We start from the raw sequence: 14,820 nt of genomic DNA on the forward strand, positions 1-14,820 counted from the left end.
GATAAGTCAGTTAGCAGTAATGGAACATTATCTTATGTCCTATGACTGCTGCATCTGTTTTGGATTTGAGGATAAGGGTGTGATTATGAGAGGGAGAGACGAAAATTAGACATGGTTACCATGAAGAAAAGAAGCAGCAGGATGCTCTGCAGATGAATTGTCCCTGGGACAATGCTGGATTTCCAATCTGTAGCTGAAAAGCAAGAAGATGATAGAAGTCGTGCCATCTTGAGGAAAAGCTGGATGAAAGCGCAGTTAAGCATAATCAATCAGTGGCAGATAATACTAAATCCTGGGCAATGCTGTCGCTTGTCCCAGAAACACCACTTGCTATCAGATCATAAAAGCATCCTAAACTGGTGGTGTCCCATTTAGCTGTGTTTCTCTCCTGCTCTGAGCTTTCAAGGTCATCCATACTGGAGAGAAATCATCAAGCAATTACATCTTCAAAGTCCTTCATACATTTGTGATAAACTCCCTGACCCTGACGGGGAGGGGGTGAGAAGATATTATTAGTAGCAAGGCAGCTCTGCTGGCTTTCGATGTGTTTTGAACATTTTCCAGTAATGCCCAGACCTTGAATTTCCAGCCTGTTTTCAAGAGCTCTGATCGTTTTAGAGGGAATTGGTCTGAAACCTGGGGTCCTGCATAACAATTATAAACTCTCTGACCAGGTCCTTACGGTATTTCTCATTTCTTCTTTTGTTCTCCAGCCAATTTATGCCTTTCTAGCTGCAGTGAAATGGCTGATAAGTGATTTCCTCATGTGAGTACCAGAAGATGGGGGGGTTTGGGAGGCTCAGACCAATAGGGGCAACAGCTGAGAAAGCTGCAAGCGGAGGTGCCTGCGTAGGGCATTGCTCTCAGCCTTCTCCTGACATTCAGCTCAGCGCCTTGCTCCTGGGAGACAGAAAGCTATTACTATTCCCATTTTGAGAGGCAGAGGCCTGTAGCGGGTCTGGGATTTACCTGAAGTCACTCAGTACAAAGTGGCAGAGTCAGAAATAGGACTCAGGTCTCCTGGGGCCCCATGCAGATCCTTGATGCTGAGTCCTCTTGCCTGTCTCCTTTGCCTGTGATGAGTGAATGCACACCTTCATTTCACAGGGGGTGAAGGCTGAAGGAAGGAAGCCAGGGAGCTCAGGTCTGAGTGAGAAGCAAGGCAGGAGAGGAGGGAGGCCTTGAATCAAGCTCTGGATTTGGGCTTACCTCAAACTGCTGGGGGGAATTGGAGTTCAAGCTGAATTTAGGATGAAAATACCGCTTCTCAGCTTGCTGGGTGCACAAAAGGAAAAGCGTGGAAAAGATCCAGCTCCAAGGGCTTGGCATATTGGTACAGAATAATTTAATGTGATGTGTAGCTACCTCCGAGTAGCCAGAGTACGGGCTCCCTGATGGCCATCCATGCCTGTTCTTCAAGTGGATCTCACTGTGACTGAATCCCCTCCCAGCCTTAGGGGCTGTTGTACTCATTCCTTCCTTCGCTGGCCCTGCACAGCATATACTAAAGGAAAAAGCCCATTTAGATATTCCACAGTACAGATCCCATGATACAGAGCTACACAGTATCATGTGGAGAGCAGGAAAAAAATATAAATAAAAAAAAAAAACCAAAAAAAAAAAAAAAACCCAAACCAAACTCAGACTTCCACTGCCAGCAGATTTGTAGTAAACATTTTAGAACTGATACTCAGCAGGCAATGGGGCCATCTCCCTGACACCTGCATCCTTCCAGGCTGCTGAAAAAGCATCCTCTGTTTTTGCTCTTTTGACAGCTTCCTTTTGGAGTTTAACATGAGTAGCTTCTGGCACTCAGACAACTTGGCAGATGGTGAGTATACAAGAGTCCAGCAGCCCCATAGCACGTGAGTGTTACAGCCACTGGTGGCAGAAGAAGCTGTATGGGGAAGCCTGGCCTCGTGCGAGGAGCCCACCATCTGCCCTGCCACTTCTCCCTCCACGGGCACTGGAATCCAGCTTCCAGGTCCCAACACCACCCCGTTTCCTCCCATTTCCACCCCCATTTCAGGCTGCCACAGCACCAGAGCAGTCAGGCTGAGGTGTGTGTGGTTTTCCTCAGGGTAACTGGGGCAGGGGGAGGCTCTTCTTTCTGAGGACCCCCATCCTACTTGCATAGGATGAGAGACACCATCAGCTGCAAATCCCTCTGGTTGAAAAAACTCCCAACCAAAAAAATCCCTTTTCTGGTTGAAAAACCCTCCCTTTCCTGAGGGTTACAGGACAAAGCAGAGCAGGGCTGGAGCAGCAGGCTCTCCAGAGCCTAGCGAGGGTACCAGAAGACAGCCAGAAACCTGTAAACTTCAACAATACATTGAAGGGCTTTTCTTGCCCCACTGGACCCTCTCTGGAAGAGAGATGATAGCACATGGTATTACACAGCAACTGGGAGCAGCAGAGAGGGTTGAAATCCAGTGATCTGCCCTGCAGCTGCAGTGCTGCCTGCTGAAAACATACTGGGAGTCTCTGCGGTCCCATCCCTGCCCCTGCACGCAGGAGGGATGCTTCTGACCCTGAGGTGACCCAAAGGGAAAGGTAAGGAGTGCTCTGCATGCCATGTCGGTACCATTATTACACCCTCACTAACCGTTCAGCGCTAATGGTGCTTTTAGTGGAGACAGTGGTAACTTCCCTGCTAACAGTGGCCCTGTCTTCTGCGCTGAACTCTCCTGGCATAATGAGGAAATGGTAGTTTTTAGAGAGCAGAATTTCCTTCCAGTCAGATAACCGGCCCAATGTCTGGGTACTGTGCATGTGCCATTCACCTCCTCCAAAAAGGATCACCAGAGATGGTGATAGAAGTTGCAGCAACCCTCTATGTAGCCCTGGCTGCTGCTTAACATGCACCAGGATAACAGGAGTGGCCTCATGCAGAAGTTGGTGAGGAAGAGTCAGATGCGAGTGCAGTACTTGTGGCAGTGCAGGAGGGCCCGACCAGCCTGGTGTTCCTGCAGAGAGCTGCTGTGGCTACAGTTTGGTTTAGTCTTTGCTTGAGGAGACGGGGAAAAAAGGAGGGGGTTCTCACTCCTATCCTGCTCATCACCAGTTCCTTTTGTGCTTTCTTCGTCTCTTTCCTGCATCACCTCCATGACTGCTGTGTGCTGATTCATCTCTTCACTGGGCTACCATCATGTGAAACTGTCATGTGGCTCCATCGTCATTGTGTGTATGTCTGTTGTGCGACTTTTCCAGCCAAGGCTGTCTTCCATCACTGTAAGTAAAACCACTTAAGAGCAAAAAGAGGAGGATTTAGCTAGAAATACCAGCTAGGAAAGGCTTCTTTTGGACAATGGGGAACTTGCAGAAAGGTGTGACAGGGACAAGGCAGTGCCTGGCTCTATTTGCCTGCACTGCAAAGAAGCAAGTGATGCTGTTCCTTGTTTAGCTGGCAATTGAAGGTCTGTCACTGAGAAGTCAATAAAAGAAGGGACACACCAGCCTCCTCAGGGGCTGCGGGCACAGACACCACCATCACTGTGGTGTAGATGGGCACATAGCTTAGGTACCATGGCATGTCCTTCACTTTGCTTCCCAGCTGCCCCATTCTTTTCAGTTATTATGCCAAACCAAAGACCAACCCATGCCCTCTTGCAGGAAAGACTATATGGCTCTCACAGACTTCAGTTATTAAGAGGCAACTTAAGTCTTCTTTTCCACACCCCATGGCTTAGCTCCTTCTGATGAATCCCAGCCCAGCTCCAGGATAATGCACAACTACTTTCAAGCAGTTCGGCTTGATAAGTATATGCTCTAGCTCATAAATCCGCTCCTACAGGCAAGTTAGAAATCCCTCCAAGACACAGTCCAGACTGTGGCTGTGTTTGTATCTTCCTGCTTCCATATCATCTAGCTTGTATTCGCCGATTTGCTCTCTGCCCAGCAAGACGTAAGTGTGAGACAGAGATAGAGAAATAGAGACAGTTGGAATGTGTCTCACTGTAAGAAGAGGAAAAGAAAGAGTCTGGTGGGGGAGGGAATAGCAGGGTGGAAGAATACTATTGGGGCTGGAAGAAATGGATTGCACATGTTGTTAAGAAGGGGCTGTAGATTTTTGCCAGAGATGTTAACATTTTTTTGACTGCATGCCAAGGCTGGTGTATGCAAAAAATGTGAAGAGAAGGAGACATTTTGTGAGAGAGAGATTGAGCACACATTTATTCAGGGATATAGGCAGAGGAATTAATGGCCAGGGACCTAATGCTCACCGTTGCCTGACTGTGCACCTCTAGCTCTGCAGCACTGAGCCTGTTCCTGCTTCCCAAGTTCTCTTGCTTTCTGGGAAGGCAAGACTTGCTGTTGGAATATGGGCATGATGTATTCAGACTGCACTCATCGTGCAAATCGGCTTTTCAGAGGTGGTGAGAAGACATGTTTGCTGCTGTGGATTTTTCACTGCTCTCAGCATCTCATTCCTCTCTGTGTCTGTAAGGGCTTCTGCTTTTTTGGACATCAGCACAGGTTTGAAAGCTTTTAAAACCACATCCAGCCAAGGAATACAGCCTAGAAAGGACTATTTCTAGAATTATGTAGCTCACAAAAGTTTCTTTTTGATTGCATGGTAGTGTACAGAGAGGATATTTTACAAGATAATCAATTAAATTCTCTGTTTTGTATTTGTAACTAAGTAGCAGACTTTGTCTTGTGTCCCAGAGTAAATCCACCGGCTTGAGTTTGTGATTTATGCTGGTGGGAAAGAGTTCACGATCTGGGCTATATAGTTCATAACACAGCGTGGCAGCTGCCTTTGCTACTCAGAAGGATTGGTTGCCAAACGTCTGACAAAGTCTTTCTGGCAGTGCAGATGGTAGCAACGACAGCCTGGAATTAACTCACTCTTTGCTATAAAGTTTGCAATTTGTTATCAGCTCCTCTGGCTGTTTACTAATCCCTGACCACCAGGCTCTTGAAGTGCTGATAACGTTTTGATGTCCAGCATGTGCATGCAAAGGCTCAGCCCAAGCGTTTCGCTGATGATGTACGTGCTACTGGGCTTCTCTGAACTTCTCAATACTGCTGCAGCTGCATTGCTTCCAAGCAAATTAAGTGGCAGAAGGCTTAAGCATAATCTCTGTCATAGGTCTTGTCTCTGTGCAGAAGTTAGGAGATTTTAAAGGGGCTTCTTTTCAGTTAGCCTGTGCCAAGAAACTGATTTAAGATGGTCTATGCAGAGGACTTGTGCCAATTTAGCGGAGTTTAAAAATATAACTTGGTGCACATGATGGAGTTAACCCAGAGCATGACAAATTGCAGGTGGTCATGAAAGACTCAAACAGAAATGCAACTTCTGTGCATGACTTAGCCCATAATGCTGGTGGCAAAAGTGCTCCTGAAGGGACTAACCCAGGTGCACTCCCCACTGTTTAACTCTAGACACACAGGCTGCTCCTGTGAAAGCCACCATGGCACAGTTCAATCCAGGATTACTGCTCAGGTGTTGCGTCTCTAGAGCTGTGTCCAGAGCTGAGGCACAGCTCTTGCCCATGTGTGCGAGTCAGGCCAGCAAGCAGTGCTGCAAATCCAGGGGTAACATAATGGGGCTTTGATGGTTTGTGGCTGGGGGACCAGTGTGTGGTCTTGCCACAAGCATGCCCCTAAGAAGGTCTGTCCCTGGCCCAGACTGCAGTAGTCTGGGCCGCCTGTTTCAGAGTTTGGAGCTGTTTTCCCCGACACTAGTACAGAGAATTAAGGCTGAAGGAAAGGGCTCCCACTCAGTTCCTCACACTCCTTTAGTCCATCAGGGACCAGCCCTGGAACTGGTCTGAAATGGAAAGCATTTGCGGCTTCTCGCCTTACAGCCTAAACAGGGATATTCTGTGTGTTTCATCAGAAATGTCTAAGCCTTTAAAATTCACCTCAGTAACAGGCCTTCTACTGCTCATCCCGAACATCCTCGGGAATGTTCATCCCTATGACAGATACTAGCCAGAGACGTTCTCCATTAGCAAAAATGGGAGGGGCTTTTCCGTGCTTCTGCAGTGTGGGGTTTGCACAGAAGGATGGCAAGTGGTGGCAGAGCACAGCCAGGCAGCTCCCGGCTGCCAGACCCTGAAATGACGAGTTCAGTTGATTAATTTAGTGTGAATCCAGGGTGAATACAGAACAAGGCATCATGGTGAAATCAAGCCCTGTGTGCTTTTGGATCTGTGCAAAAATGAACCTAATCATGATACCAAAAGGTAGGTCCTGCAGTCTGTGAGGATTTAAGCAGGAGGCTGCCCTGAAGGTGACATTTTCTGAGAGTTCAGAAGAAAAGCCCAAGGCACAACTACTGGGGACTCTGTACTGCAGGGAGGTGTTTCAGTCTCCATCATATTCACCTGGGGAAGGCATTAGAGGGGAGATTGGGCTGCAGCTCCTGCCTCTTAATGAATGTCTTGTGTCGCTGGATCACAATGGTGGGGAGGAAAAATCAGAGAGAATCATCCAGCTTTTCTCTGTCTCATGTAATCCCATTGTTTAGACGGCAAACTCTGCGGGGGGTGCCTGCCCCTTTCTGTGTGCTCTGGCAGCATCGGGGCAGAGGAGACCATAGCTCTCAGTAAGGCTTTTACAGTGATGCAAATTACCCATCAGAATCACAGATCCCCTCTTGCTGCCTTCTTACCTTACATTCACTGATTAAAACCCATGCTGCTTCACTTTTCCATAAATCTTCAGCACCGCTCCTGCAAGGGATAAGCTGGTCATCCTCCACTTCAGAAGGACTCTCTTTCCTGCCTATCCCCTGGCAGGGCTTCCTGCAGCAGCTCTGTGGGCAAGTCTTTCGCGCTCAGACCCAAAGCTGATGTAGAAACCATTTCTCATAGTTGTTGTTAGCTGAGCCGCAACCACCTCTGCTCTAGCAACAAAACGTCGCATTTCCATCAGCGGCATCCCCCTGTGTGTTACAGAGGCAGGAGCTGGCTTTGCTACCTCAAACTGCAGAAAATAATTGCCAGAAAGGCCCAAGGCAGTAGTTGGAGGCAAGGCAGACTTTGCTGAACTCCTAGAAAGAATGCTGTTGCTTCTCGAGGGAGGCTCGGTAAGGCAGTTCAGCTCCCCCTCATCCCCAAATTAGTTTGGGAGTCCCACAGAGTGTGTGTGACTGATGAGTGATGGAGCAGCTGCTCCCTGCCTCTGCAGTGGATGGCTCCCTCCAGGAGCCAGCGCTGTGCATTAGCTAGGCCTCTGCTGGTCCTTGAGAGCCATCACCTGCTTCCCTGTGGGCTCAGGCCAGATCTGTTTGCTGGCAGTGTTTTCTTTTTAATGTGACACACATTCAACCACTCAGATTTCCTTCTGTCATGTCAGAGGGCTCAGGAAGGATCAGTGGTTGATGAAGAACCCCACCACGGACATGCAGAGTCCCCGCAAGGGCAGATCCCTCAGCACGGGGACTGAGGACCAGCCCAATTGCAGCTTTGAATGTTTAAACAAGTGTATGAACCAGGGCTGCGTTAGGCAGGAGGGTCTCTGTTTTAACACTTCTGGTTTGGTAGACCCCCCTCCTTTGAACACAGGGGTACCGGTGCCCAAATGCCCCTGCCTAACTGGTCACGGGGGTCCTTGGGGTGCTGTGGCCGTTGCAAGCCCATGGCTGTGGCTTCAGGAGGGCAGGGTCCAGGCTTGCTTGGGGAAGGTAAATGGGAATATTGGGCTCATTTCTTACATAGACCGGTTTTCCCACACCACCTAGTGGGAGCAGGGCTCACTGCCTGGCTGCATTCTGCAGCATCTCCATCCCCTTCTCCTCCGGAAGGCACCTGCTCTTGGACACTGTCAGGGAGGGGAAACTCAGGGCTGCTCCTCCAACTTACATCACCAGTCTTACATGCATCCATCTCAGTGCAAATCCTCTGCCCTTCCTTTCTCACCTTGCCTCCTTACTATCGCAGCTCACAAGCACAAGAAGCATGACATCCTGCAACCCTGTGACACCGAGTACCCCGTTTTCGTGTATGAGCCAGCTATCAAGGAGACCAATGGGCTGATCGAGTGTGGAGATTGCCAAAAGTAAGAACTGTGGATTCTCTTTCATTTGGGGGCTCCCCAAATCATGGTCCTTGTTGCAGAGCCCAGGGGTGACAACAGCAACCTGAGGAGAGTTGACTTGCTGCTGTGCTCATGGCATGGCCACCGCTGCATCCACAGCTCTGGCCACAGAGCAGAGCTAAATAGCCACGCTGGACAGCGAGGGGGTGAAGTGACCAAGTTAATACTTCTCAATTAAAGAGGAAAAAATTAAAATCATCTGTTAATAAGTAGAGATGGCTGTAGAGCGAGGGGGAAAGCATTTAAACATATATATAATATATATGTCTTTCCATTCCACGGATTTCAGAAAGGAACTTTTTGTCTGTTTTTTCACGTTTCTGGCAACAGTTTTCTCCTTAGAAATTTTTCCTTTTTGCAGTGCTTTCAGCTTTCCTTTTACTTTTATTTTCTCTCTTTCCTGTTTTTATACCAAAAAAAAAAAAAAAAAAAAAAAACCAAAAAAAGAAAAAAAGGGGGAGGAAGGAAGTGTTAAACTAAAAGAAGTGAAAATACAGGTAGACCTTTTTATTTTCTGTTTTCATTTTAAGAGAATGAACAGTCCAAAATAACAGAAAAGTCATTGTGAAAAGAGGCTGTTTTGAGTGGGTGCCATCAGCAATCACATGCAGAAGGATGAATTTCCACTGGTCCAGCTTTTCCTAACACGAGGTGTCCAAACAGAGCTGACTGGAACCCCTCTTAACAAAAAAGCCAACAGTCTTACCTAGTCTGACTTCAGTCTTGGATTAACAGCGGGAAAGACTTAAAGGTTAGGAAAACAGCCTGCATTAGTCAGCATGACTTTAGGAAAACCAGGCCTTGCCAAACATTGTTGTACAAGAGATGGCAGATTTGGTGACAACAAGGTGTTGCGTAGGTGCAAAAGGCCCTGGGCAGATCCAGAGGAGCCAAGTGCTCCAAACTGACCTGTTTGTGTGTTATGCTGTTGCTGCACAGATCTCTGGCACCAACACAACCTGGGACTGACCCCTCCATGCAGGAGGCAGCACCTCGACTGTGCCATCAGAAGCTGCTGCTGCATCCTGCTTGGCTCCTCTGTAGTTAGAAGCAAAGTTGCAGTCTCTGGATCCCGGGTGCATCTCCTGTGCAGGTGTTTGGGAGCAACACACACCCTGACACAGGCTCTGTGGAGCATTAGCCAGTGGCCTGCTTGGTCATGCAGGCTTTCCTGATCACATTTGGCAATCCCAGGTGGTTCCCAGTGGAGCTGGGTTCTCCACCCTGGGCAAACGTCGGCTTGGTGCATGGGGTACTTAGCCTGGTTACTGAATGTGTGTGTGGGTTAAAGCTGTCATCAGCCAGGAATACTAATGAAATGGTTGAAGCATGTCACACTCAACACCTCTAAATGTGAATACAGAAATCCCTGGAGGCTAGACAGCAGTGAGGCTAAGTGGTGACTGACCGGGCAGGCAGGGCGATCTGCAGTGCAGTCAGGTTCATCGATGCAGGAGGCACAGCCTCACAAACCTGTATTTCTCATGCAGAAGCCCTCCCCCTTGGCTGAGAGGTGGTGAGCACACAGAGCCCCATCCTGGCTGCAACATCACCTGTGCCGCTAGCACAGGCACACCAAGCCTGATGCCCTTGGCCTTCCCTGTGCCCAGTGGCAGCACAGCCTGCTGAGCCGCAGTGGAGGATGACAGCATGAGCAGCTCGGCCTTGCTTTGTGTGGCTGGAGCTTCTGTGCTGGCGGAGGGCAGGCAATGCCTGCAGGGCATCAGGCGCGGGGGGTGAGCTGCCCAGACACGTACAGCACCTTGCGGTGACACCGGCGTGTGTACGCTTGGACACGCACCCCCTGGCACTCCACGTGCTCACTCAGGGTGACAAAGCAGTGCTCGTGCCTGTGTGCAAGCTCACAGTCACACACAGCCCCCTGAGCACAGGGACACGGCTGAGCTGTGCACACGCGCTCGTGCACGGAACCCTGCACGCAGCTGGAACACGTGCCTGCCCTCGTCCTGCTCTGCCCACACGAGCCCTCCAAGGCCTGCAGGAGCAGGGAAGCAGCACTGCCACAAGCCCTCACGTGCACATCCTCGGGAAAGCACTTGGATCTAGAGGCATCCCCACCGGCACGTGCCTGTGCTCGTCACCAGCCCTTTTCTGTAGCCTGCTTATCTGACAGGGAGGGGAAGAGGCAGGAGAAATCGTGGCTGCAAAGTGAAGCTGTATGTTTTTCGTGGCAGCAGGCAAGACCGAGCACTTGTCCCATCACAGCGACATACTTGTGATGTTACTGGGATCCCCCATTTCTCACTCCAGTAACAAGAAATTTAGCAAAACTGTTCTTTGCAGGAACACTTAGTACATAGATTCTTGCATTGTATAAGCAGATGCATAAATATACATCAAATGGGCATTGGCACACCTTCAGATGAAACCAGGCCTTTTCTGGTGTTATCTGCTGTTAAATGCTAATGGGGAATCATTTAAGTATTAAATGCTGCCCCATTTGTGGAGGGCTGGTGTTGGGTTTTGTCTGGTATTTTTGGTTGGGGTTTGGGTTTAATTTTGGCTTTTGTGCCTAGCATGAAGTTGTAAATCTGAGACAATTCAGAGCTTCCTGAGGCAAAAAAGGTGTGCTAACATCACCTCCCCCATGTGTACAGCTGCTTGCTGTGTCTCTCCCACTTTCTACTGACATCCCGTTTCCTGTTTTCTTTGCATTTCTGTGCTGTGGGTCAGGTGATGCTGCTCTGGCACTGCAGTGGGAGGGATGTGCCTTCTCCAACCTGCTCTTTCCTTGCAGGATGTTTGTGGCGCAGCAGATTGTCAGCAGTAACCTGCTGCTCCTCGTCACAGATGCTGTTTGCGACTGCAGCGTCTTCCCACCCATCCTGCTGGATGTGAAAGAGGTCAAATATATCCTTCCATGTGCAGCAGGGGCACACAGCTCCACAGGTCCCTTCATCTCCATGTTTACTAGGGTGGAAAACATGCTCCCAGGGCAGTCGCCATGGGGATGGAGGGCATGGCCCAACTTGTGGGACAGCTGGGGAGAGAGACATGGAGCAGGTAGGGTTGCAGTGTGGTGGAGAGAAGGCATCGGTTCTGCCTTCCATCCCCCCAAGGGAAAGCCAGCCTCCACTGGCCAGGCTGCCGGATGCACTGTGTGAGGGTTAGGGTGGGAAAGGCCAGAGAAAAGGATCAGTGGTGGGGTGGGTTGCAGCTGGGCTGGCTCCCCAACACTGCTCCCATAACTCATCCCTGCGGGGTCTTCATCCCTTGCTCTTCATAAAGGGCAGTGACATGGTGCAGTTTGTTGCCATGAAGCTGTGCCCATGCATTTTGGCCACTTTCAGCTGTGGGTCCTTCCTTGCCCCCTTCTAGTGCTTGGTGATGTCTCGAGCCCATGCAAGGTGACCTGCGCTTCCCATGTCCTCCCCGCTGTCTCCCAGGCTGCGCAGTTACACCCAGACGACATACATCAGGGCCCCTTGGTCTGCGCGGTGCTCATCCCCCTTTCCCTGCCTGCTGCTGCATGTTCTTAACAGCCTCGCACATAACGCTTCAGTGAAGTGTGAACGGATGCGGTCCCAGAAGCTGAGGCGGCGGCCGGACACGTGCCACGCGTTCCATCCTGAGGTACCCCGGGGCAGCACGGGGGGCAGAGCACACAGCTGGGTTTCGCCATGGGCATGCCTATCTCCTCTTGCACCCCTGCGTTGTGTGTATCACATGACTATCCCACTGGCTGAACACAGACACAGCCCTGTGACTCCTCAAGAGGTTCCAAGCCCCTGAGTCATGCTAATGATACCTGGGAAGGGCTTGAGCTCAGACATCACGGGGTTACTGGGTTTCTTTGGGGCGTTCACCTGACGGAAGAGCCTGATTCCTGGAACCAGCCCTTGCGACCTGGGCTTGGTACAGGCAGGCAGCTGTCCCGCCTGCCGGGATGGCAGGAGCTTGGTCCAGGCACCTTCACACAGTGCCAGGGGCCAGGAGCAGGCACAGTGACCTGCTTGCAGGCAGGGGACTCTGGAAGGAGCTGCAGGAGGAACGTGAAGGTGGGAGCCGATCCTGCTGCAGCCTGCAAGGCTGAGGGATGGGTTTTAGTGTATGGGGCATACCATGGTGAATGCCAAGAAGGTGAATGTCTTCCTGCAGGTGGCCGCCATGGCTCACTGGAATCAAACCAGTCCCTTCCTTTGCCCCTTGCAATCCTTCCTTTAGGCTACAGGCATTGCTCCCCCTTCCAAAGGCAAGAGGCAGGCTGCCTTCCCTCTGCAGCAGCCACCCTGGCTGTAAGCAAGCTGACATCTTCTCTCCTGTCTACCAGGAAAACGCCCAAGACTGCGGTGGCGCTGCCGAGATCTCCGTCTCACCAACGCTGCTCTTCCTGCCCCTGGTGCTGCTCCTGCGGTGACGCTGCCTGCACACGCCTTATGCAGCAGAGACCCGGGAAGAGGGGGCTGACACTGGCCCCAACAGCAGCAGGGGAGGAGATGGGGCTCAGGCCGTTGTGATAACCACTGCAACAAACTGGTGAGATGAGGCACTAACAATGTGGTGCAACACGTCCTGTGTCCTTCACCACATGGTCCAGTGTGGTGCTAGTGGTGGAAGCTGCTCCCTCCTTGAAAGCCCATGGCAGCAGTCCTGCATGAGGGCCAGCAGGGTCAGCTCCCAGCACACCACCTCCTGAGCTGCTCCTCCCAGCCGTTGGCTCACAACCAGGATGGCCAAGGTTGTTGGCATGGCTGGCATGGCACCGTCACCCTGGATCCCACAAAGACACTTTGGGGTAGTAGAGGGCTCTGTGGGGCAGATCTGGCCTTAGAAGAGCACGTGAGGCAGGGGATGCTCTCTGCCTGTCCCACAGTGGGAGCCACCAGGATTTGGAGCATCCGGGTCTGGAGCAGCCCAGGCACAGCCCTGCCAGAACAGGGCCCTTAGAGGTCCCAGGACAGAGGCAGTATCTCCTGGGCTTGGTGGTGGTCCTCGACCAGGACTCCAGGAACAGGACATGACACCTAACCTGAACTGCACTACTTAACACATAACCAGGTGAAAGCAAGTAGCACAGCTTGGCTAGTTAGCTGCAGCTACACCAGCTCTGCCGAGAAGATGTCTCCTGACACTGCTAGCACAGAATCCAGAGTCTTGTCTAGATGTGGACTTAACCTCTGGGAAGGGGTTATGGATGACCCACCAAAACTGGAGGTATGTTTCCCACTGCCTGCTAGTTTCACTGCAGAAGCAGCTAAGAAATGGGCACTTTTCCCCTTGCAGCAGCACTGCCCTGCTCACTGAAGCAGCCCATGCCCAGCTGGTGGGCATGGGCCATTTCTCACAGAGCTTTACAGACACATGGGGAGCACTCCTTTTTCCTTTTACTTTTTGTATGAACTGCTCCATACCATCTCACTAAAAACAAATATATGGCATATTCTAAATAGATACTTAAGCTTCAGCGTCTCATGTTTGGAGCTAATCACAGCCCTACACCACATCCCCTCAACAAACTCACAGGGACGTGGTCCGGGTGGAGGGACTGCAAACCCAGCTGTGGTGGCCTGGCCATTAGGGGTATGCCAGCAACTCGTGGGGATGCCAAGAAATGGTTCTGGTTGCTGTGCCACTTTTTACTGGAGCTTTGAGACCTCTGACCATGCAGTGCACACTGTGATCCAGCCAACTGCACCCCACAGCCCACAGCTCTCTGTCACCTCCGGGGCAGGATGGGGGTCCTGGGATCTATAGCCAATGGCTATAGATGGAAACAGGGTCTCACCTTGAGCTCTGCACCATCCCCATCCGTAGCCACCCCAGCACCCATGGGTACCCACTGTGGTGGCTCAAAGGGAGCAGGCTATCAGGCCAGCAAAGCAGAGCCTTGCCCTGGCCTCCTCTGCCAGGTCAGTCACTTTAGGAACCCCCTGCACCCCTTTGGGCATCCTGAGAGGTGTGTGGCTCATCAAACCGAGCTGCTACCTCCTGCAGGGTAAGTGCCACCCAAAACTAAGAGGACAGTACCGGTCACAACCAGGTCCTGTGGGGACCTTTCAGGATGTTACAGGTCCCACTGTGGTGGGTTTTGCTTGCCTGGGGCCAGTTTTACGGCAAAGAGGAGAGGAACAACTATAAACTGGAAGTAAATCTGGCCATGGTTTCCAGGCTTCAGATGCAGTGACCTTATCAGAGGCAGAAGCAGCCAAAGAAGATGAAGACAGTGAGGAGGGAAAAGGGGCTGCTGTCAAGTCTGAGGAGTCAAGAGCTGCTCGCAGATGGAGGAGCCACCGTCTCAGGGCATCCCCCGCTGCTGGCACAGCTCCCACAGCTCCATGCACATGCCTTTGGTGCTGGCCTCCTGCGGCACCACTCTCAAGGGTGACCTCCCTGTCAGAAAGGATTAGCAGTCCCATCTCCACTCAGCTTAAAAAAGATACAGAAATACATGTTGTCCTCCTGCGTATCAACCATGTTTGATTTCAGGTGCATTAACCCACAATGAATATGGTCGTACAGAGACCTGCACTGGGAGAGTAAAGACATGAGCTATACCTAGCTTAGTTGACTTAGCTAGTTTGTTCCTCAGTTGTAAGTGGAGGGAATAGGACAGGGATGAGAACTGGATTACTTTTTTAACCACAGAATAAGGGTGAAGGTTCTCTGCAGGGATCCAGGAAGAGGGGAGCTGCACTGGGCCCCCCGCACTCAAAACCCTGGTGGGTTTGCTCCCCAGGGCAGGTAGCAAACACACACTGCAGCAGCCATATCTGCTACAGAAGCTTCTGCTTCTGTACATGAGGTTTGTCT

The 14,820-nt window shown here is 51.0% G+C and overlaps 1 protein-coding gene across 1 annotated transcript in view; it reads left to right on the plus strand.

Moving 5' to 3' along the window:
* Positions 1-12,599, plus strand: part of CACNA2D4 (calcium voltage-gated channel auxiliary subunit alpha2delta 4) — a 128,400-nt gene extending 115,801 nt beyond the window's left edge. Inside the window, exons 34-40 of the mRNA XM_030480291.1 lie at positions 714-766; positions 1,776-1,831; positions 3,211-3,231; positions 7,893-8,010; positions 10,808-10,920; positions 11,561-11,643; positions 12,341-12,599. Coding sequence (XP_030336151.1) covers positions 714-766; positions 1,776-1,831; positions 3,211-3,231; positions 7,893-8,010; positions 10,808-10,920; positions 11,561-11,643; positions 12,341-12,427 — 531 coding nt within the window. The 3' untranslated portion in view covers positions 12,428-12,599. The remainder of the gene's footprint in view (positions 1-713; positions 767-1,775; positions 1,832-3,210; positions 3,232-7,892; positions 8,011-10,807; positions 10,921-11,560; positions 11,644-12,340) is intronic.
* Positions 12,600-14,820: the final 2,221 nt, after the last annotated feature.

The sequence above is a fragment of the Strigops habroptila genome, chromosome 3, assembly GCF_004027225.2.
Source record: "Strigops habroptila isolate Jane chromosome 3, bStrHab1.2.pri, whole genome shotgun sequence".
Classification (NCBI taxonomy): domain Eukaryota; kingdom Metazoa; phylum Chordata; class Aves; order Psittaciformes; family Psittacidae; genus Strigops; species Strigops habroptila.